Source organism: Ascidiella aspersa, chromosome 9 (assembly GCF_963924565.1).
Source record: "Ascidiella aspersa chromosome 9, kaAscAspe10.2, whole genome shotgun sequence".
NCBI lineage: Eukaryota > Metazoa > Chordata > Ascidiacea > Phlebobranchia > Ascidiidae > Ascidiella > Ascidiella aspersa.
This window is the reverse complement of record NC_139455.1, coordinates 17,286,103-17,310,144: the sequence shown is the minus strand read 5'-3', so window position 1 is coordinate 17,310,144 and position 24,042 is coordinate 17,286,103. Positions and strand designations below refer to the sequence as shown.

Here is a 24,042-nt window from a genome sequence, read left to right as displayed (position 1 = left end):
TGTATAAATCATTTTTGGCATAAGCTGGCAGTCAAGAGATGCCACTGACCTTACGCTCGAAATCTGCATACTGCTTGCAAATGTCCTGTGCACTTACAAAAATTACACCTGGAGTTTTTAAAACGACAGGTTGTCGCAAGATGTCCAGGCTTCCCGAACCTATGACACTTCAACAACGGTTCCTTTCGCGAATCCTGAAAACCGTACTTCCATGCCTTCTTGTGGCTTTTGAGCTTGTTTACTGAGGGATCCATTTCTGCCGCGAAAACAGTTTCTTTGGCAGCCCGAGGAGCATCTTCCGTCTCTGTTGCAATTTGTATAGCCCGCGAAAACGAAAGTTCGTCACTTTTTACCTTAAATACAGCCTTCAGGATAGCCTCATTGCCAACAGAACAGATGAAACGTGTCCGTAATGCTTCGTCCAAAGGGTCGGTGATAGATGGAAAGTCGCAGGTAAGCGTCTTGACGAATACGTGCTGCAAGTTCCTGGATAGATTCCCCCGGCTTACGCTTCATATCGCTCCAAAATTTGAAACGCTCTCTTACCACGAAACGCTTGGGGTCGTACTGCTCATCCATGAAAGCTTTACTCTCGCCCAGCTTTAGGTCATTAACCTGTTTGGGTGGAGAACTCTGCGATGCCAAATTGGCCAGAAGCTTGTATACAGTACCGCTCTGATTCGTCAGAAAAACTTGCGCTTGTCTCGTCTCGGGAACTTCATGGGCCTTGACAAAAGTATAAAACCTTGACAAATAGTCTTGCCAAAGCTCCACTGTAGAATCGAACGCGCAGAAATTTGGCGTGGCTTGGGGCACGCTGTTACGGGGCGAAGAAGAACTTTCATCTAAGGATGTCTTCTTCAGTAGCGTCATCATAACTTCCATCTGTTCTTGATGACGTCTTTCTTGAACTTCCACTTGCTTTTGCATAAATTCGAAAAACTTTTCCATCGTCAGCCTTGAAGAAGATTTTCAATAGCGTGGAGTCGAACAATGAAAGATAAAATATCCTCTTCGCCAATGTTGTATTCTTGATCAGAGCAGTGAAGTAATAGGCAATGAAACGAAACCAACCACGGTTTAAGTAGCAAAGAAATCAATTAGCATAGCACCACAATAGCACTGTAATCAATCAGCAATCAGCACAAGAATGCGAATAACGTAATTAAGCCGCAGGGTGCGAAACGACTACAGTACATGGCTCGAAATGCGTAATACTTAACAATGTGTTTTCAACCATGAGCTTTATTCTGCCTAAATTGCTCTCTGTATACCATATACTGTATAATAAAGAAATATACTACTTTGCAGAAAATTCGGTAGGTTGTGTGCGATAAGTTATCGGTAATTAACTTTATGGCAATTTATTGGCTACGGTCCGTTTAACGTTTGTGTATTAACGACAATGTGTGGAGACTCGAGCTCTCACAAATCCATTCATGTTTGGTTATACGTGTTTCAGTTACCTAGTACCTTCAATTTGTCCGCAAAAACTAAGTTTTGACTGATTTTTGTTATTTTAAATTAGATAAACGTTTTGTTTTACACTTTGTTAATGATTGTTACGACTTCTCGATGTGATTAAAGAGCAATTTGAATCACGGCACTTTTCGGTTGACCTGCAGTAAAACATTTTAGACGACCAGTAAAATATTTGATATTTTGAAGCAGGGCTGCGAAGTCGGTTAAAAATAACCCGAGTCCGACTCCGGCCAACAAACTAAATCCGAGTCCGGTCAAATGTGCGATTTTGTCGAGTCCCGAGTCCGGCCCGGACACTACAGCCTGTATTTCACAAATTTATAAGTAACTAAAATAACGTGGATATTCAGCAATCTACTTATAGGGATGTCATATAATTTATTCACTCACAATACATGGTTGGAAAAAATTCCACCATATAATATTCCACCTTTACAATTTCCACTTGGCGGCCATATCAATTTTAAAATTCGGTACTGCGCCTGCGCATGCCGGACTCAGGACTTGGGTAGTTTTACAAGGTCTTACTCGAGTCCCGAGTCCGACTCCAGCAAAAACAAACCGACTCCTCGAGGCCCGAGTCCCGGGTCCCGAGTTCCGAGTCCCGAGTCCGACCCCGACTCCGCAGCCCTGGTTTGAAGTTACCATTTGACACATGTCTCTTTCGTTCTGCCATGTAGCCATATGTAATGTGGTTAAACCGCATCATCCTTAGCTAAAACCTGGAGAATTCACTAAAGTAACTGTTTGTTATGTTTCAAATTACATAAAAGATTTTCTTCTAAGTAAGAAGAACGAAAATATGTTATAAAATTACTGTGGAAAAAATATTAATAAAATAGATTTAACTTATGACATCTTGTCTAAGAACACACGACCCGTTTCACAAAAAACAAAATACCCGCCACTTGGGGCATTGCGACATTGCAAGAAAAAGAATTTTTGATCCACTGTCAACAAAATCTGAGGAAATAGTTTTACATAAAAGTTTTACGAAACAAGGTTTAAAATATTGGCACATTGTCTTTGAGTCGAACGCCTCTGCTTCGAACCCTAGTCCCAAAATGCATTTACATGTAGTTTATGAATTACCAATTGGTTAAGGTAGTAATGCAATTAAACTAAAATACGTTTGACATGTGTGTCTGGCTGTCTGTAACTGGTGCTATACACGAATAATAATAAATTGCTATTTACAGTGGTGGGGAAAAAACAATTTAATTGCTGTTGTATTAAATTTCACCTGGGCTGAATTTTGCAACACAAACCCCGACATGCTTAGTTCCGAAAAGAACACCTGTCCTGTCAATAAGAAGAATCAATTTCATAAACCGTATATAACTAATACAAAAGATTTTACAAAATTGAGCAAGTGTTGTAATGAAAGGGGCTTTTTGATTTGTGCCCTGGCAACTTCCGTGTTACAACAGTGTTTGAAATACAATATCTCGACATCGTACGAATAACAACGCCTTTGCTGTCCATACTACTTATTTGAGTAGCTTTGACGCACGTTGTTATTGTTCTGCACGAGGTTATTGTTGAGTATGTACATTGTACGCCACAACTCCCTGAAAGGGTATACCTTGTTGTGCTTCGGTGTCGCCAACTTATTGTTGTTAAAAAACCTAAAAGGCTTTCTATTTTATGTGTTCGCTGAACCAACGTTGTCTTTTAGCGGTCTTCAAACTTAGCACGAGATTAACCAAGCATTTAGCGCCTAAATAGTTTTTGAAGTGCTTTTCGCTGGGAAACACCCGAACGCCGGATTACAATTTCTTGGCAAAGACCAAGAGCCGGATCTCAGAAACGCGTTACGCTTAACCAAACATGACACAGAAAAAGGGCAAGTCCAGAGCAAGTGAAGCGAAACGTTTTTCGTTGCTTTCAACAGGAACAGGCCAACTTAGGTGAAAGCCAATGTTCGTAAAATGTATAACGTTAACTTGAAGGATAAAGTTTAAATTTAACCTTAAACTTAGGTTATGTTGCACTACGTTTTTTTCTGGCCTGAAAAGCGTTGCTGTTAGTGTTAAAAGATAGCTTTGCGCTTAGTGTGCATCAAATCCGAATGACGTTAGCTATATATGACGTCACAAATATAAAGCAGTGACGTCAAGAGTAAATATCGCACAAACCAACGTAAGAATTCGGCGCAACGCAAGCAGCCTGCGTAGGCCAGCGGTCGTCCGAAGAAACTTGTTTTTGCCGACAACGTCCCGTCGCTTGCAGACCTCCAGGCATCTAAGGTCAATAGCTGAGCAGAGCGAGCAAATAGCGGAACCGATATTCAAACAAGAGTCTAGGCAAAGCCAACCGAGAAAGAGAACAAGCAAAGGTTGCCAGTAGCGAAATAAGGCGCGCACTGCGGGGGCCATTGAGCTAGAATCTGGCGTTCAAGTCCAATTGGCAGTGATTTAAGCATCGGTTTTGTCACGTTGAGAGGTGCAGACTTTCCGTCACCTTTGCGTACACGAATAAGGTAACAAAAGCAGCAGGGAGTGTTGCTGGTTTCTGTACTGTACATGTAATGGGGAGTGTCTGTCTTTGTTATGGGTCAAAATGGGATGTTTGGCAGGGGCATTGCCTTGCCAACATGTTAATGTCGTGATTGATATGATCGCTGTGCATTGTTATTTGCTGTTTTATGACACTTCGATTTCTTTTGACCTAATGAAGAACGGTGGTGCGAAAGCTTGTCAAGAATCAATACAATTCGTCTTTATATAGTGACACCTGGGTACCCTATTACGATTTCTTTGTAATCGAACTAGCGTTCGCGGAATTGCAAAGATGCGATAACCACAGCTTATCACCCAGTGTGTTTTCCTTGCAGCTTTAGCTTTTGCATAACGTGCAGCAGACGCGTTATCCGTAAGTTGAACATGTTCATTAAACTTATCTGGAACGTCGGAATCGTCATTTGTGTTAAGTTTTCTCTCAGTTGTGCTGCAAGCTGCAACAACGGAGAAGTGAGGCACGACACAAAGTAAGTAGAACGACATAACTAATCTACGGGTTTACGCTGCATGCCTAAATCGTTTAAAGTTTAAATATGTTCAACTGTGGCAGGACGATGTGTTTGCTACCTTGTTGCCTTAGTACCTAGGTTTTGTTTGCAAATTTTCACTTTCATTTCGAGAAGGGGATAGGGAAGGGTATGTATGTAGTTAATACATGACGTTATCAGTTTATACGCTTCTTTGTGTTCCCCTAAAGTTCACGCCTTACTGCAAAAAAGTTTGCTTGTTCAGAGTCTTTTATAATCATTTTACTGGGTTACTTTTTAACATTTATTTTTGGGGAATCGAAGAATACAAATTGTGGTGTTGACTCCAGGCAATAATGAGCACATGTCTCTGATTTATATTTTATTAAATCGCTTGCTCGGATTCGCTATCCGCAGTGTCGAGCGTCTAGGGTGTTTTCGCAAATCGTTGACAACATTGACATTTGGGATCACCTATGGACATTCAAATAAAGGGGAAGAAATGAATAGCGGACATATTACGATAACTGATAACTTACAGGTGTGTAAATTAGTGTGCCTGAAACCTGTCTGCTGTAAATTCTATTTTCACCTATCCATCTACTGTTATTGTAGGTGTCTTTTCGACTACAACAAACGTGAGCTTTGGTGTGATGACACCAACTTCTCTCGGATTCCTGCGCCTCAACAGGTCGAAGCATATGCAGACCCAGCCACCGGCACAACGCTTATGTTCAACGTTACCTGCATGGAAGCGCTCGTTCCAGGTTGGACGTTTATCCCCCCTCTCTAAAAAAATTCTTTAGCTATAAACATATATTTATCCGTTCAACTTGGTGGTTTTTACCCTTTTCTGGGCCGCATGTCACCTAATGGCTTTTTACTGTCGCCTCGTGCTTTTATATAAAAAAAACTTACTCAAATTAACTAATAGTTAATTTTTAAGCTTTTTAAACTAACTTAAAAACTCCTTCCCTACGCAAGGTGTAGATTTTGGTTTATTGCCTGCAATAAAGTGGCAAAATGACAGAAAATAGCTTACGGAAGCCGCAATAATATTACATTTGCGTTAGTTTTTAGAAACTTTGCGTAATAGCTGAAAGATGCTCGTGTACCACCTTAAAAGCCTTCGCGAACCACTAGTGGTACTGTGTACCACAAGTGGAGAACACTGGTTTAACCGCGTGTGCTATAGTGGTAAAGTAAGCCGGAACGGTCCGGAACTTTATCTGCTACAAAGAGGGTCTATTGTTCTTGTCAATGCAAACCTGTTACATTTAGCAACGGCACACTATTTTGGGCGGCTTCCAGCGCAATAATCAATAATGTTATAACGATAATGCGGGTGGAAAAACGTTTTAAACACAAATTCATCGCCTTGTAACAAAAACGTGGTTCAACCTGCGCGGTGTGCGTAAAGGTTAATAGTGCTCATTGTTTTATACACTGCATGAAACCACAAACACAAGGTAAAGGTTTGTTAACTGTTTTGATTCCAAAAATAAAGGTCAAAAATTTTGACGGTGACATATCCCCTAATATATCCACCGCCAACATACAATTTCCATGGCTCAGGAACCTTAGGGGTGGTGGGACAACCAATATTGCGGTGCGATTCTTGTTATTAAGGATCATCATTGCCAATGTCAATTATGAACGGCGTTTTTGCATGAAAAAATACGAAATCACGAATAAAAAGGGTGGAAATAAGCCTTGAGAGTAAAGAATAACGAAAACATATAAATTTGGTGTCCTAATGAACTATTTTGTCACTTTCGGCAAACAAAGCCGCCACTGGTTCGCAGGCAGTGGCCAGTTGCATAGGCTACAGCTGCGTATAATTGGTAATGATGGCGTCTGCTGGTGAACGCGTTCGACGATCGGGTTTCCGCATCTATTCTGGTTGCGCCGTGTAATCCGCCGACGGGCGTCTGGGGGAAAGGTGGTGACCGCCGGGATTTCCACTTCTCTTAACTTTAGCTCGCGGCCTTAACTTACGTGGGGGCTTTCGCAAAGGTACACTGTTTACTTTTGACCTATTTCCCGCCGAGAACGAAACGCCAAAAAATCCGATTTAAGAATAATTCTCGCAAAGTTACCTGGAAATTTATGCCGAGGGTGTTTTCTACCCATCTTTCTACAGCACAAAAACGGTCAAATTTGTGATGGCGTATTTGCGATACAAGTATGGTAAATGGAACAAGATAAAAATTGGCTATAACATAACACATCACATTTTCGCTGTATTATTAGGTTTGCCATTTAATCCCAGAGTGCCCTTTATGCTTTAAACCAGGGTTTCTTGAACTGAGGTCCATAGACCCCTTTAGGGTCTGTGAACTAGTTTTAGGGGGTTCATGAAGTCCTAATTGAAATGTTAATGTTCATTTAAGAAGTAATCAGTTTTTCAAAAAAATTTAATTAGAAATAAAACTTTTTATAACTGAATGTACGAATTTAGCAGATTTCTATAGTTTATTTGTATTTTGACGTCATCTCTGAAATTTCTCGTCTATCATGGTCCGCGCGCAGCACAAAAATAAATTAGGGGTACGCGGTTAGACAATATTCATTCCAGATCAAAACTTCAACAATGCGTCGTCGCTAAAATACTTGCCCGGAAAAAGTTAGGACGTAGTCATTGCACGATTATGGGTATTGCCGCTATGTCAAAGTGTACATTTTTTGTCACGTAAAAAGCTTTTTGAAGCCCGTACGTGGTCACCTAATAGGAACTTCTACAGGTCAGAAACGCCCGGCCCCCAAGTGTTAAGTACATGATCGCCAACTGGAAACAGTTTCGACTATGGTCTGGGCTATTCAAAGGAAACCGTTATGTAAGCTTGACCTAGTTACTAAAATGCCGCATGGTCAGCTAGATGAGCAACTAGGGGAATTTTACTTCGGTCGCGCAATGAGGTCGCAAAAAAACGGACTTTTGCATGATTTGCGTGGGACCCGCCCACACGGCACACAAGTCAGGCTGGTTATACACGGTTAAATATTAACCGTTGGCCTTGCGCCACCACGCCAACACGCGTTAACGGCAAATGGAAGGTATCACGCTATCAAACAGTTTCATTTTATTTCGGCAAACTCTGTTTGCATGTGTCGCTTGCAAGAAGGGCTTGGCGAGAGTTTGTTGGGTCACCAAACTTTTAATTCTCTTTCACCCCTATTTGTGTCAGAAAACGTAATTCACGTTGGGCCTGTAGGCTCGGGAGAGCGTTAAACAAGTTATGCTTTAAGAAATAAACATAAATGGTTAAAAATTGAATAATTTTCGCAACTTTTTAAAAAATACCTGCATTTACACTTCCATGTCTGCGGTTAAAACTTTTATTAATAGACAATTAATAAAGTAAATTTTCCTTCAGGTGACTTCGAACCCTACCCACGGCTCGAAGTGATAAATTTGAATGGAAACAGGTTGAAATCAATAGATTTTGATTCGTTTAAGTATTGTAAGAAAGTTCAACGATTGATTTTGTCCAACAACAAGATTGCCAACATTTCATCTAAAACGTTTCAAAGTAAGCTGCGTACATTTTGCAAGTTTCTAAATAAAAACAAGCAATTGTTTCTGATGCTGCTTTTTGTAAACAAAACCAGGTTATCTTTGCCTGCCTGGGTTAAGTGATAATGCACTATTAAAAATTGCATTTTATAAAACTTTTATTCCACTTCTAAAGGTTGGTAATTAACGGACTTGGTTTTGCTTTTAAGGAACATTGGAACTACAGATGCTGTCTCTAAGGCACAATCGGCTGACAACGATTAGCGAAGGTTTATTCGCGAACTTGAAAATGCTGACGTCACTAGACCTGTCCGATAACGTCATTAATTACGTTTCGCCGGAGGCGTTTAGTGACGTAGTGCTGCTGGAGACACTTGACCTTAGCGGAAACGCACTTAAGTCGTTGCAGTGGGGTCACGGGACAGTCTTTCCCTCATTAAGGTGAGCTTCTATTGTAAACTCCCCTTTTCAAAGGATCTTATGTTTTTTTATATTATAGTCACCATAGTTTGGAGCTTATTGTAAGTTTGCGTCGGAATCAAATAAGCCCTAACCCACGCTTTTCCTCGCATCATTTTATTTATTTGCCAACCCGTCTCCATGTGATTAAACAGCTAACGTCACACTAGTAACGCCTTCCAGATGTCTTACTATTCAGGTTGTACGGAAGTCGTTAATGTGTTTGCGGATAAGTTGAACGGCACCAAAACGTATATTCGTCCGTAGCAGTGGCGAAATTGCGGTTTTGCGCACACCCCAATCGCAATAAATCGCGCTTAAAACTTCCTTTCTACCCAGCAGTTTCCAAAACACTGAAACTCATTTTTTTATTTTACTGCTCACCACTCACCACTATATGTTGAATTACGATTACAAAACGTTTTTGGTAAGTTTGCTCTCAGTGTAAACAAGTGACAAGCAAACAAAATTTTTGTGGAGTGATATACCTACCAGCACACACAAAAAGAACTCGGTTTTGCATACACTGTCGCATCAATTAAAGATTTTCGTTTTTTTTTGATTTTTCGAAATTTCGACACTGTGCAATTTAATGCCGTTTAACCGAGGCTTTTAGATACGATTTTATCGCATGAAATATAGATCATACCCGTTTTTTTTTTGTGTGTGTCTGTCCACCTAGGGGTCAAATCACAAGGATGCTTAGAAGTGAGTTGGTTTATGTGAAAAATAACGCCTTGAACTGAACCAACAGGCAAATGACGACACCGCACTTTGTGCGCGTTCGAAAATTTTTAACCAACGGTTGCCATGATTTCAATAGAAGGTTGTGAATACTTAAAACACTTAAAATCAAATAACATTTGTATCGACAGAACGTTGGATTTGCATCGCAATCATTTGCAAGGGTTTTCTGGCAAAGATTTGAGAATATTCACCAAGTTAAAGGATCTGAACCTGTCGCACAACAACCTGTCTTGCATCAGTGACCCTGGACAATTTAAGAAAAGGTAGTTTATCGTGAAGGTATCTAGATAGCGAACATATTAGCCCTGGGCTGTTTTGCTTCGCCATTTGGACGTGACGATCATCAACTACTTGAGTTGGCGCTAAGTTTATCTGAAGTTATTTACTGTTTGCTGTATTGTATCAAAATTGTTTGCTGTTTTGTACCTAATATGTAGTTTAGAAAAGGCGCATTTATTCAATTGCACTTTTCTAGTAAACCACTGCCTTTTATTTTTTTTATTTGGCATATTTTATATTATTTTTACAGGTAGCCTAAAATTAAACGAAAAATTAAAAAAATACCTTAGTTACAGGTTTCATTTTTCAATATTCACTTGACCAGTTTTTAAAGGTAGAAACCTAGGTCTGTTATTTATTCATCGCAATAGCAACCACTAGCGAAGCAATAAAACAAACAGTCCCATTCGTTTGTATTGACCTTTGTCACATTGGGTTTGCGCGATTGACATAAGCACAAAGAGTTTGCTTTGCCTTATACAACTGCTACAGCTATCGCAACAGAATCGGACCATAACATGAAATGACCCCAAATAGCTCCCTGATTGGAGCACTTGTTTATGACGTACATAACGGAGTAACTTTGCACTTTAATCACACGAATAAAACAACGTACAGTCGTAGCGCACTAATAATTGATAGCTATATAGGTCAGCCTTTCCTAACTTGGGGTAAATTTACCCCAGGGGGTAAATTTTCTCGTTTTAGGGGGTAAATCAAAATATCCACATCGGTTGACGGGACTCATTTTCGTTGTGTATTATCTACTACTTTGCCAAAAATTGAACAACTCGTTGCCAAAAAAGCAAGGGCAACCGTCGCATTGAATATAACTGATGCAATTTGGCACTTTTTTTTTAAATAAAAGGGTACCATTTTATATATTGGGGGTAAATCTGATTTTCATCTTTATTAGGGTAAAACGTACAAAAAAGGTTAAGAACCCCTGATATAGATAGAGTGCCTTTCCGTACCTCAGAGCGACTAGCTTGGTCGCCGTCGTTACCCTTGTCAGCACAATTGGCATATTTTTTATTTACACAGGGATTTTACCAGCATCCAGCTGCAGTTCAACAAACTTCGACACATCTCGCCCGATATCTTCCACACGATGGTAACAGGTGGCAATCAACCTTCCGCCCAGAGCGTAGTCAGCGACAACAACGTCGCGTGCGATTGCGCGACACGCGACTACTGGGTGAGCCACGTTACTTTAGGTTGCATTAAATATGAACAGGCAACCATTCCGTGATGAAAATAATCTGCCACCTTCTAAACATTGTTTTGTTAAATTCTGAACGCCATAATGATTAAATACCACATTTTACCTGTTAAGTATATATAAACTTTGACATCTTAAAACAAATCACCAAGCTTTTTTGTCAAGTTAATATGGGTTAATTTTCACAACCTATAGAATGCTTAGTTTTTCATAACTCTCAATGTTAAAAGGCCCGGAACAAAAAAGGAACAAAATGCAGTTTATTCGGAACAAAATAGAGTTTATTCAAATTTAAGAAAATCAGTTTTGAAAAATTAAAATTAAAAAAATTCACACAGTCTCATCTATTTTGTTTTAAAGTATTAAACTTTTACTATTGTTTGTGATTGCAGGTGTTCCTCCGGAATCCTTTGGCCGGAAACTGGGCGAGAGTCCTTGACGTCACGTGCGCGTCACCCGATACACTTCGCGGTTTAAAGTTGAGAAAAGTTGAAGCGCATTTTTTCGAGCAGTGTGACGACAATAAACGAGAACAGTCCAACTGCACGTCGCCATTGGCAGCAACGCCATTGAGAGAACCTAAAAAGATGGGTGTGGTAGCAGATAGGGCGGTGAAGGCAGTTCCCAAAGAAGCTGAGCCAACCAAAGACTTAATCATAGACTCTCCCGTGTTCTGGGTTATAGTGGTTTGCGTGGCGTTCGGAATGGTGGTGGTAGCGTTCGTAGTTTACTGTTCGATCCGCCGATGCAAAAAGCGCGGCAAGGCCTACGAGCATCAGGAAAGTTTGCCCCCTAGTGCAACAACAGAGCACACGACCTTGCGCCAAAACAGCCAGGCTTCAACCGCGTCGAATAGCACAAGATCGGACAGCGTTTTTATTTCCTCGGGCGAGACCTTTCCCAAAATCCACCCGAACCGGTCCACCAGCGGAGGGGAACAGACAAGCAACATTTACCAGGACATAGGATTTGCGGACAGAATGCGCTACGACAGCGGCTGCTACTCGAATCCCGAGGAAGCGGCAAGTTTGACCCACAGCCCAACAGACCCCGGTATTTCGCACAGCTACAGAAAGATTCAGGTGGTCCCGGCCATGCAGCCGCACAGGTCGTTCTCGGGTCAGGGATTTTACCCTGTACAGCAGCAGCCCCTTGTGCACCCACAGCACGTATTCAAACCGATCCATTCGGATTCGATACAAGGCAATGTGGTGTACGACATCAACACGGGCCAGCATTACGTTAGGCTTGCGCAACCCGGAAGCTTGCAGAGCGTACCGGTAGCGGCCGGCGGCACCGGCTAATGGTGTTCGTCCGTCGTGCCGAACTGTGCGCTGTAAAAAGATGTGAACGCTCCGCGGAAGCGTTGTAAAGTGGAAACCTGTAGGAAGGGTCCCAGGTCGCCAAGGAAATGGCATACACATACACAGGTAGCAGGTCGAAACCAGTTCACGTTTGCCGTGTACCAGTTTATGCAGCGGCGTTTCATGTAGGCCCAACCTTTCTGCGTGTGTTTTTTTCCAAATTGATTTCATTCCCTCTAAGTTCCATGGTCTATGTTTGACAACACCTCTGTGGGGAAATTAATACAAATTTGAATCAAAGGATTGCACCTGGATCTATTATATTTTATTCGTTTTATCTTATTAATATGAGCATCGAACACCGACAAACGTGTTAGTACCAAGGACAAGGTGTGCCTAGCATTTTTGTTCAAATAAATCAAGAAAAAATCATCGCCATTCTAAAAAAATACGTTTTATTTGCGTTAACACCGTTATCAATCAACCGCCAAGTACTCGCGTATGTTCTGCTGACTGCGTCACAACCAACGTAATTTTGTTGTTTAAGATTGCCTCAAAATTTAAAAGCAAATTTCACATCGATATATAAATCAGTCGCAAGTTCCTTATTATGCATTGTTCATATATATTTTAATGTTTTGCTTTTTAGATGGTCTAATTGTTAAAACCAATTGTGTATAAATAACTGAACAAACTTACACATGTATATCCGTTCTTAAACTAAAGCAAAACCAGCATAAAACGAAAAACCTGAATAATGTATATTTTTTTCTGTACGTTTAAGTGCCAAATGAACATTTACTTCACCTTTTGAAAGTTTTAATTGTTTTTACATCGCTTTTATTGTGCCTGAAATAAAGCTTTAGTGGCCTTATATTTCTTTAAAGTTCAAAAGTTCGGAAAATATGCAGTCGGTATTGCATTAGCGAACCATAAGTTATAAATTGTCACCTAAAAAGAAATGCTACTGGTCACAAACATTGCGTGACTTATTGATTGTATGTGCTAGTGCTACCGAGGCCTGTTACCAGCCCGTGGCTTAAAATATTGCCGGACGGCAGAAAAATAACACAATATACAAAAACTGCTCTACAGCCGGGTAATATTTTTGCTTTTCCTCTGATATTAGTCTCTAATTGATCCTTATAAATGTATCCTGTTTGAGGATTGTCATTTGTTGGAAGCCAATCTAACTTTCTAAACATCTAAAGTTTAAACTGTTTCCAAGTTTGCTGATAGTTATTTAGTCGTTATATTTAAATTTACTGTACGCATCAGCAGTCAGCAGAGTTTTGATAAACCTGAACAATACGTAAGCAGCTATAAACGAACAAAAGGACAAGATATTACAACTCAAGCGTGAAACCAAGGTATTCCCAGCGTCCAATACTGGAAAGCCCACCGTCGATATATTGGGAGGAATTTCCATGTTTAAAATGGCTTAACGACTAATACCCGGACTTTGCTGAATGCAAAGAGGCACCCACGTCAGAATACAATGGCGCGTTTTATGTACATGAGACTGGAATGAGATTTAGTTTCGATTTCTGGCGAGTAAAGGCTGTAATTGTACGGTTGCTGAAAGTTAAACGCCGATGGGTGAGACTGAATATCAGAGAGAATTCGTGATACATTCTGCATTTACATCGTTCTTCGAAAATCGCGTGAAAGACATCCGGGTAGTTTTGATTTTGTACGCTCTTGTAGCAAAATTACAGTACGACAAATGGTTAACAGTAACGCAAAATTCACTTTTATTGATCGATATATATTTTTGATACCAATCGGTTCAGGGTATACATTAAGTCACGCGCTCACTAACCAAGGGTCGCAAATGAAAAGTATACTAGGCGTTATAACACCAACGAATTCATTGAAAAATGCATTAGCCGTGCATTTTTAATAGAAACATTTTTAGCACATTGTAGCTCGTTGTTACTGTGAAGATACCGTGTGGTATCTTAACCGACTACGCATTAAGAGCTCGATATCCCAGGGAAAATTGTCTCAGTTAAAAAATTACCTGTACCTTTTTTAAAAGACGCAGACAAAACGCTTCGCGACGTAAAAGTTGCGGCGTTGGATTGGCTGATGAGCTTAATCTCCAAACCCTATAATAACATAGATGTTTTCTTGTGAAAATTTTTCCAATGTTAGTTTACCTTGACAGCATTTACAAACGATTTAAAACACATGATGTATCAACTATGTTTTTTTCATCAGTACATGATAACTGTGATCGCATGCGTTAAATGATTTTTAGATGTTTTTTCGGGACATTTTTTTCAAATTGTTTAAACTATGGCCCACATTTGTTTAAAAAAGGTCAGGCCCCACAGGACTACTACACGTAATAAGAATATGTTTTAGTTCTGACAATACAGAATCATACATGCCCCACCAACATTTACCCAAGCACCACCGGTGGAGCACATGCCCAAATTTGAGCAAAAACTGGTCTAGGGGGTTAATTAGCTCGGAGCCACGACAATTCTTCTAAATCGTTTCGCGTTCGTACAGGCCTGCTTAATATTCTCCTATTGCGAGGTCGATTTGCTGAGCAAAATCAACAAGATGCCGCCGCGAAACGAAGTTTCTCCTAACACTGGAAAGCCCGGTATCGTAAGCTGGGCACTGGCGCTTACAAGAAACTTTAGTCTGTTAGCTTGCCATAAACCAGTCATTGCGGCTTCAGTCAGGTAAAAAATTGTACCTGTATTTCAGCGTTTAGGCGATGTCGCGCTGCAAAATAAATTAATGTGCTGCTTGTACTTAGCACCAGGTATTTTGTCTGTATTTTGGTTTATAACAGTTCCACATTATACTATCATTGATCAGATTAATATCCAGGAACTAAACAAGTATGATATGTATAATTCTCTAATTTGGGGTTACTTAAACTGCATTTTTGTTTATAACGTTCAATTTGACAAAAATTGCTTCACAAGATAAATTTTGTGTGATATAGGGTGATTTCACAGACAGTAGTAATACGTAGTGTACGATATGCGGTCATTTAAATTAGGTACTCACTTTGCAGCCAGGTTGCCACACACTGCATCAGCAAGTTAATTTAGTTCTAGGCCGATACTTGAGTTTAAATGTTCGAAAAAATAAAGCCTAAATACCATAAACAACTCTAAATAGACGCACGACGCACGTGAGGTAGCACATTGTTTTTTTTTTAAACAGAACTATAACAATGGTGTTGTACGCCAGATTAAGTCACATGAATGCGGAACTAGTGGGTGGCTGTTTTCAAAAGGCAAGAGGCAAATCGCTGTTTTAAAACGCAAGAGGCAAGGTACACACACTAAGGAGATAGGCAAAGTTTCAGCTAGTCAAACATTGCAGGTTGGCAGCAAACAAAACAATATTACCCCTTCTTTAGTAACAGGCTTGTTATTAGAGAAAAAAATACTTGTTGTGTGTTACAACTTTCTATTGAACTGTGTTTACAACTCCAATCATTAAAAGCATTGCGGTTTAGCAATATTTAATTTGTGCTTTTCAGTTGCAGTAGGCTGTTTACAGTTTTTGTTGATACTGTCATCACGATGTAAAGAGTTCGATGACTAGGAATTCTGCACTGGTTGCTTTTTCGCTGGTGTTGCTGGTGGCAAGCTGCAGCACACACAATGCAGAAGATGGATGCCACAAAATGCACAAAAAGTAGGGTGCTTGTCGCTAGATGTAGAATAACCCCAGTTCGACAAACAACGCCTGGGATTCCTAACAAAATTACTTAATACACTTAGTGAAAATACTTTACAATTTACAATAGATCAAGAATGGATTCTGCGCTTTCAGTTTTTGATTAATTTGAAGTGAAGGTGTGCAAAAAAAGATCTGTTTTTGCTGTTTAATAGCATCGTAGCATGAGCTGCCCACTATTCCTTATTTAGTAATATAAATTTACGGTAGCGCCGTATTAGGAACGTTTTTTACACAATTAAGATCTAGTCGAGCCTAATTGAAGTATGTTGGTCTTTATTAATATTTAGTAGGTTAAGTGTTAACTGGTATAATGCATGAGATATTTTAGCCAATGTAAGTAATAAATTAAACACCGTCCATACGGATTTAGAATGTTTTTTATGCCTAATTATAACAGATGCATCATATTACATTGATCAATCCAGGTGCAACTACAATTTCGAGACCTTTGTTTTGCGCTGCGACGATTCCAGCTACACGGAAATCCCACACTCGAGGTCTTTCAAAAGCAGGGCAGACCCAACAACAGCACATACAATACTTATGAATTCAAGCTGTGTCGAGACCTTTGGTGAGTGTCGAAAAGAAATTGTTTTGTTTTTAAATTGTTTTCAATTAACAATTTGTTAGGACTTCGGTCGAGAGTTATTTATTTGGACCAGTGATTCCAACGTTTTGTGGATTACGGCACCCCTCAAAATTAATAAATAGATTTTCGGCACCCCGCCAGGATTGTTCGTTGAAAATTTTACTTCTTCTTTCGTGTTGCTTAGATATCTGGGCAGTGGCTTGTGAGCCACTGCGTGGTAGAGGGTTTTGCGGCCAATATCGCTGCCCAACCACCGGAACAGGAAAAGTTTGGACATTCTTCCACGATGTGGTTTGCCGTTTGTGTGGCTCCGCACTCACATAGTGGGGAAGGGGCAAGGCCCCATTGAAACATAGAGGAGGCAAAACGGCCGACTCCTGTTAATAAGCGGTTGCGTCTCACATTCGCTGTTCTCGACAGCTCTGGGGCGTGGTAGCGAGCCGCGGAGATGGATGCGTGTAGCTTTGTCTTGTTTGTTGACCATTCTTCTTCCCAGGTTTCCTCCTTCCATTCTGACGCAGTTTTGCCATCAAGGATTGCTTTCTTGAATGACTGTGCTGCGGTTACAAAGGAGTGTCGTGACTTCAGTCGCGTTGCCTGCGCACAGCCTGAGATTTTGCTGTGCAGTAGATGGTCAGGCCACAAGAGTGCCTTGCGCGATTGAGCAAAGGTTGCTCCCTTTCGCCTTATGTCAGTTGGCACAATCCCTGCTAGCACTGGGAGGTTGTTTACTGGGGTCGCTGTAAAATTTTACTGAAATGTAACTATAAATGAAACTAGAAAAACACAATCAACTTAAAACATGTAGGAAAATGTCATTTATCAAGAAGCTTACCAATTGAGCGAAAATCGGATTATTAAAAATTCTCACAATAACATAATATACCTTACTTTATATACGGAAAAACAATTTTAAAGGAATGTTTTTTTTTTAAGTAGCAGCCATAATTACCCCACTGCCCCGCCCCTTAGCTACGCCTCTGATGTAACTTGTAACGCCCCTAAATATAGATATTAGAAAAATGTTTCATTGCCAATATTGCCATGTTTGGAAGAAAAATTAAGACCAAAGTAACACTTGCGTATTCTTCAGGTGAAATAAGCGAATACAAATTTGTTGAACGGATCAATCTCTCGCATAACATGATCCAAATGATCGACGTCGATACATTCTCCGGCAACAGACGTCTTCAAAGAGTCGACCTGTCCGACAACAAAATAGACAAAATACACGGATCTGCATTCCAAGGTGGGAATGTTTTAAGAATAAGCATACTTTTTACAAGACATGCTTTATACATTTATTAGTTACACAGTTTTGTTCAATTATACTTTAGTGACCGAAGTGGATCCAAATTTTTTGTTGTGGTTCATGAATCTTTACAGACGCGACGTCATGAAATAGCGTCATATACGTAAATTAAGGAAATCTGCTGTCGACCCAAATTCGAGAGCGAAAAAAAAGCCACTGAAATTTGTTTATTATAAAAAGATCTTTACGCCGACGGCCAAAAAAATCACATTTATTTGGTTTCAATTGGCTAAAATGGTCCCATTTCCCCCCTCTTTTTCTACGATATATTCTTTCTCCTCTAACAATGGTTAACAATATGTACAGGGTTACAAGTTAGATAAAAACTAAAAAAAAGTGTCTTAGAAATAATAAAAAGATTCGTGAAAAAATTTTGTTCTGTGTATTCTGCTTTGAAACCAAGAAAAACAAAATAAAAAAGTTAAAAATCACCTCTTGTAAGACTTGAAAATCAGCTTACAGTAAGATGAGTGATGTACTAAAAGTAGGCCTACCATATGTTCTCTTTTATGAAGATTTGTCCTCTTTTCTCAAGAAAGCTAAATGGTCCTCCGAGGACGCTCAAAAATGTCTAAATGTCCTCTTTTTTCGCATTTCGAGTTGGTTGCTTATACTTTTAACAAGACTTTTAGGCGAGACGTTGTATTTATTTCCAAAAAAATACTGTAGCCATGAAACAGGCTGAATTGCCGATTTAAAACAGGTTTTGCAACAAATTGCCCTACCAGCCCTACCTTCTTAATTGTTGGTGCAAACATTGCGCTGGAAAAATAGCAACAGAACCCCACACTTAAAAAGGCCCATTAATGAAGCAAAGGTGTGAATTTTGTAGGCCTAGTCTATTATCAGTGTTACTGTATGTTAGGCTATGTTCTCATTTCTTACAGAAGCTTGTCTAGTTAGTCTTTAGCGGCGGTTCTTAACGGGGAGCGCGCCCCCCTAGGGGGGCTCCAAACAATTCTTAGGTGGGGCGCAAGCTCTAAGTTAATATTTATTTTTTTTGCAGTGATTGTAATGGTTTCGTTTTGGTTGTACACCACTTCAGTGCTGTACAAACTCTGTTTTTGCCAACTTCAACATTAAAACTGCAAAAAATTGTCGCGCTTTTTTTTAGCACAAAGTCTCTTTGAGTTCCATTTCATGTTTTCATGTCATCGAAGGTATAACGGCCCTATTTAATTATAATTTTTCTAACTTATAAATAAACGATAAAAGTCATCCACCGTTCGAACTATTTTTTGCCCATATTTTATATAATTGGATAACAGGCTAGCAACAAGGAGACTTGAACTTTTTCGCAAATAATGCCGTTGTATGTGTGTCGTCACATCTTTTCAAACAAACAATGTTGAATTTTTGCGCTTGACATTTATATTTGCGCTCGAGTAAACGTCAGTAAATTACGTCAAAACACATTTGTCAAAATCACCTCGTGCACGAGCAATTTGTTGTGTGCCCAATGCGAAAAGCCTCCTGAATTTACAGTTTAGAGCCAATTCAACCAATTAAACTCATTTTATTTCGCGCTTCGCGCAACCTTTAACAAACTTCACTATTTTCAAGTTGTCTTAGTGACATTTAATTGAAAATGCCTACTTGCTTTTCGTAGGGGGTTTCGTAGGCGCAAGGCATAGAAAAATTACCAAAGGGAGGCGCGGCTGAAAAAAGGTTAAGGACCACTGGTCTACAGGTGGTTCTCAGCAGATGCTTTCATTTTTGTTTATTATTCTTTAAATGTAGACAACCATAAAGCAAAATAAGCTATAAGTTATAATGCTGAAGAGGAAAACTTTGTTTACTGATAATCTACGCCAGAAGTATCCTTGTTTCAGAAAATGACATATTAATTTCGAAGCTGAATACATTACTTGTGGATATGGAACGTTTTTCTCAAACGTAACAATTATCACTTCGTTTTACTTGCAGGCAAAAAATGTCCTCTTTTTGGGTGCTGAAAAATATGGCAGCCCTAACTAAAAGGCTGTTAATTTTTTTCTAGATTGATACGGATTTTGTTTAAGTAAAATAAACAAAAAATGTATAAGGTAATTTCATTCATCCCCATTTAAACCTTTCTGTCATTTTTAAAAATTAAATCATGCACTATAGTTTAAAAAGCATTCGTCTAGGAAACCAAATGCATTTAATTTAGAGTTGACAACACTCAAGTATCTCTCATTGGCTGAAAATTCAATTGAAAATCTTCCGCGTGGCGTATTTGCTAATCTACCTTCCTTGGAACAACTTGACCTGGCGAACAACCGCATAGCGTCGTTGAACAACGGAGTAATTGGCAATTTGGGCAATTTAACGTGAGTGGAAAAACAATTATAGGTGCTGTTGGCCTTGGAAACTGGGCAAGAAAGTCTTTCAAAAATTCTATTGTTTTTTCGCAACTGATTTTGCAATCCTAAAAAGAAAAACAAATGGTGTAGGAAATCGTGCATGGTAGGCTACCCCTTTGGCTAGCCCCGGATGTCACACTTACAATTAAACCGTTAAGAAACCGTGTATTTTGCTAATTAATCAAAGAAACTATGTCTTACTTATGTTAAATTTCATATTAATCGTTAGTTAAATGGAATTTCTGGGGTCCATGTTCGATACCAAATTAAATAAAACAGTGCTCCATTTGTGATATTAATTTGCTTAGCTATAGAAAGTTTCTTACCTCTAAACGAGACATCGTTTCTTGACAAACCGAGCTGGTGTTCTAGAATCTTTCTTTCAGCGAAATTGTCACATCACGTTGTAACGTTTATCTGGTGTTTTTTTGCAGGTATCTCAACTTGAGTCGAAACCAGTTGACAACTTTTGACGCAGAAATCCTGCTCGAGATGAACCAATTGGAGGTGGTAGACCTCAGGTTTAACAAAATAATAACCATTACGAACTCGCAAGTGTTCGCCGAAAGGTAATACCATTGGTCAACCAAAGGAATTTTAATAGTTTTTTTTAAGACACAGCAGGAAACTAAGGTTTATTTAATTTGTCTAAAGGCGTTTCCTAATAAAAATAGTTTATAACATAGCTGATCCCTAAAAACAATGTTTTTGCATCATTTATCACTGGTAACCAAAACGATAGATTTTAGTCGTATAATTAATAAACTTATTTCTACGTTTTTTCCTTGGTGACTCACACACCCTATTGCATCTTTTTTGTGATACAAGTCTTCAAACGCAATACGTTTAAATTATATTTTTAGGAAGTATTTGAAAGTCCTATTGCTCTCAAACAACAAACTTACGTTGCCAAATTCCCAATGGTTTAGCAAGATCATGGAGAACTCACCTGTTTTGCGATATTCCCCGGGTGATTACCTTTCCAACAATCCGTGGTCATGTGCTTGTGGGATTTACAATTATCGGGTAGGAATAAGATCAAAATACAAGAATTCTGATTAAACTTTAGGTGTGGTATAATTTATCTCACTTCGTTGGTTAGTGTAGCTCACTTAACAGTTATGAAGTTTATAGTTGCGCTGTCTGTCTAATTAAAAATTGTGAAGTCAAAAGGATAAAGCAACTCATCTTAACGCTCTAGTCTTACTAACCTGTATGTATCGCTTGTCTAAAGGCTAAAGGTCACAATATGTGTGTATTGTAACCGTTAGTATTCAGTTCTTTATTGTAATTGACAACTTACATCTGCTGTAGCAATTCGTCATGGAGAGCGTCATAACTCCGGGATGGAAGAATGCTCTTGAGATCCGATGCTCTGGTCCGCTCAACCTCCAAGGGTTAATGATAAGCAGTCTTAACTGCGACAGTTCTCAAGAATGTCCCTGCTCACCTAAAAATGATATTGAGAAGGTGGTCGCGGAGAATACCACCACTAAAAAGAAAAATCCACCGACCTCAACTTTACCACCTCCGAAAATAAATTCTAGCCCAACGACCAAGCCACTAAAGACAGAAACAGAGCAGACTCCTAAGGCAACTTCAGTAGGGTTTGAGTCACCCCCGACTCCTAGTACAACCTCTATAATTAAAGCAATCGTCACCACGCCAACTCCAAAGTCAACAACTGTACATGTCTCTGTTACAACCAGTCGCAGTCCTAACGTTGAAGCGTTTGCTGCGCCTCGGACACATACAAATATTGTAATTGGGGCGACAGCATTTATAGTTTTCATTGTTACTGCCCTGGTAGTGGGCATCCTGGTGTTCCTGTATCGCAGAAGAAGCGAGGCACGTGATAGCGACTTCGGCCCTCAGAGAACGGAGCCGGGTCCATTGCTTAATAATACTCGCAAACAAAACACAAACGGCAACGACCATAACGTTCCCCAAGAAAGAGAAGGAAGTCGGTGCCACAAAAACATTCTAACCGATCCGAATTCAGAAACGCTGTTGAAACTTCCACGCGACACGTCTACCGAATCCAGGCTCCCGGTATTTAATGTTTACAAGGATTTGAACGGTGTTCATCATTATCCCCCGCCGACACAAAGACGTGTAGCCAGAAATCGCCACGATAGTGCTTACGACTCAATTTGCGAGGACCCCAACACCCAACCTTATGTAGATGACATTAACGGTTTAAGGAAATGTTTCTCGCAGTTAAATTCGGACGCTTGTAATCCCCAATCTACCTATCCGAAGGCTTTGCGACAAACCTCAACGCAATCCCTTCCTATGTATTGTTCAAGCGATCAAACAAACATTCCCGCAGCAGTTCAAGTTGTTTACCTTCAGACGGAGCCATCCGGTATTTCGATGAACCAAGGAGCCAGCACAGTCTTGCTACATCAGGGGCCCCAAAACAGCCACATTCCCCAGCTTATTTCGAGAGGCGCCGAACAATTGCAGGGGCGTTTTGATCGTGTGGTTTTTGTTCCGAGGCAACCCTCCTTCGTATCCCAAGGCGACCAATTGGACTACAACGAGCAGGTTCTTCAACAGGAGGATATCCCCTGTTTGAGGCTGGCGAACCCCGAAGTCCAACCAGGAATTGAAGTACAGGGAATGTCGGCGGTATAAGTGCACTTTCGGGGAAAAAGAACAGCAAGTATTGATTGTTGCCTTTTAAGAATTGTGTTTTGCATGTTTAAATTCCTGTATATATACGATAAACTAAACGCTCTCTACTAACGGTTTGTATGCGGTTCGTCCTTTAACTTTGGTAGCCCTGTTTTGTAATCAATATCGTGTCATATACGAGTCGTCGGGTCATATATCACGTAAAATACGCAGTATAAAACAATTCTATGTACGATCGTATCGTGAGCAATGTGCTTTTTGCGCAAAAGTGAAGTAAGCTTAATTTTCAGTCTTAGGACCATGGAAAACGCCTACATGCGGCACTGTGACGGAATAAAACGTAAACAGAATGTAACTATAATTTTCACGCTTGGCATACTTTGATAAATTGGGGAAAAAACTTTTCGAGGAAAATAGCAGAGCATTAAAACGAAACACATACGACTAGGTACGTGAACAGGCGGAGGCGACACATTGCAACATGGAAACAATAAAGTTTACCTAAACTAGTGTCAACAAGGCCCCAGCAACCAGTTAATATTTAACAATTTTCTCGCACTGTTTGCGGTTTAACTTGAAGCAACGGTATTGGTGAATCGTGCTTGACGCCTAGCGAAAACGATATCCATAGAAACAATTTTATCTTCTTCAGAAGGTTAAGCTTAGGAGAGCTGAACAAATGTGTGTAAATGGGATATTGCAAACAATTTTTAAATAATACAAAAAACAAGTTAAAAGTTCATTGTGCTGCCATATTTGCAAATATATATATTGTCCTTCTAACGTGTTTTCATTATCATGATGCCAAATATAGCCTATGCATTTTTTGTATTTATTTTATGCCCTAATAAGGTGCACGAGACATTCGACCATTTTTTGTTACTTTTCTAAACTGTTAAATTTTTTTTCTAAACTGTTAAAAACCTTTATAAACACTAAAAAAGAAACACCACTTTAACCAAAGGTATCTGTAAAAGTATAGCATGTAATAAAAATATATGTGTTTTATTTTTAATAAAAATATATGTGTTTTTTTTTTCTTGTTGCAGTAATTGTAATTTTTTCAAACTTGTATTTTCTCTGTTTAATGTTTCGTTTAATTATAGATGCGTTTGTGTATGTATTTTATGTTGCACAAAAACGTCAACTTAAATAAATGAATTTTGACGCTGTTAGAAAACTGTTAGTAAGAAAAAAATGAATTACGACACAATCTAATATTTATATTATATTCCAATGTTTCCAAAGTAGATAAAGTGCATGCAAGTGTAAGTTTAAAAATCACTGACATACTCAAAAACCACACCAGCCGCTACGCCCACGCCTATAAAGGCTTAACTTTCCTATTTTGTAGTCAAAACACACCAGGAACGTTTTTTTCTAATGGACACGGTTAGGTGTATTTATTTTAAAAACAGTTCTGTTAATTTTTAGATTAAG

The 24,042-nt window shown here is 39.5% G+C and overlaps 2 protein-coding genes across 2 annotated transcripts; both read left to right on the top strand.

Moving 5' to 3' along the window:
- Positions 1-3,877: 3,877 nt before the first annotated feature.
- LOC146133314 (uncharacterized) lies at positions 3,878-12,873 on the top strand. The gene is made up of 8 exons (XM_083396964.1): positions 3,878-3,964; positions 4,319-4,471; positions 5,087-5,238; positions 7,849-8,004; positions 8,198-8,429; positions 9,323-9,457; positions 10,518-10,671; positions 11,088-12,873. Exons 2-8 carry the CDS (start codon positions 4,368-4,370, stop codon positions 11,997-11,999), a joined length of 1,845 nt encoding a protein of 614 aa, XP_083253090.1. The 5' UTR covers positions 3,878-3,964; positions 4,319-4,367; the 3' UTR covers positions 12,000-12,873.
- Positions 12,874-15,517: 2,644 nt separating this feature from the next.
- Positions 15,518-23,812, top strand: LOC146133313 (uncharacterized). Its single transcript, XM_083396972.1, has 7 exons — positions 15,518-15,671; positions 16,142-16,287; positions 17,399-17,554; positions 19,770-19,929; positions 20,397-20,531; positions 20,826-20,988; positions 21,277-23,812. The coding sequence occupies exons 1-7, from the start codon at positions 15,571-15,573 to the stop codon at positions 22,600-22,602; spliced, it is 2,187 nt and encodes a 728-aa protein (XP_083253098.1). The 5' UTR covers positions 15,518-15,570; the 3' UTR covers positions 22,603-23,812.
- Positions 23,813-24,042: the final 230 nt, after the last annotated feature.

Bases quoted from the DNA above. Each gene is read 5' to 3' on its own strand.
- LOC146133314 (XM_083396964.1), top strand. From the start codon at position 4,368: ATGTTCATTAAACTTATCTGGAACGTCGGAATCGTCATTTGTGTTAAG. The intron at 4,472-5,086 runs GTAAGTAGAACG...CTGTTATTGTAG, and splicing joins GAAGTGAGGCACGACACAAA to GTGTCTTTTCGACTACAACA. The intron at 5,239-7,848 runs GTTGGACGTTTA...ATTTTCCTTCAG, and splicing joins CATGGAAGCGCTCGTTCCAG to GTGACTTCGAACCCTACCCA.
- LOC146133313 (XM_083396972.1), top strand. From the start codon at position 15,571: ATGACTAGGAATTCTGCACTGGTTGCTTTTTCGCTGGTGTTGCTGGTG. The intron at 15,672-16,141 runs GTAGGGTGCTTG...TGATCAATCCAG, and splicing joins TGCCACAAAATGCACAAAAA to GTGCAACTACAATTTCGAGA. The intron at 17,555-19,769 runs GTGGGAATGTTT...CATTTAATTTAG, and splicing joins ACACGGATCTGCATTCCAAG to AGTTGACAACACTCAAGTAT.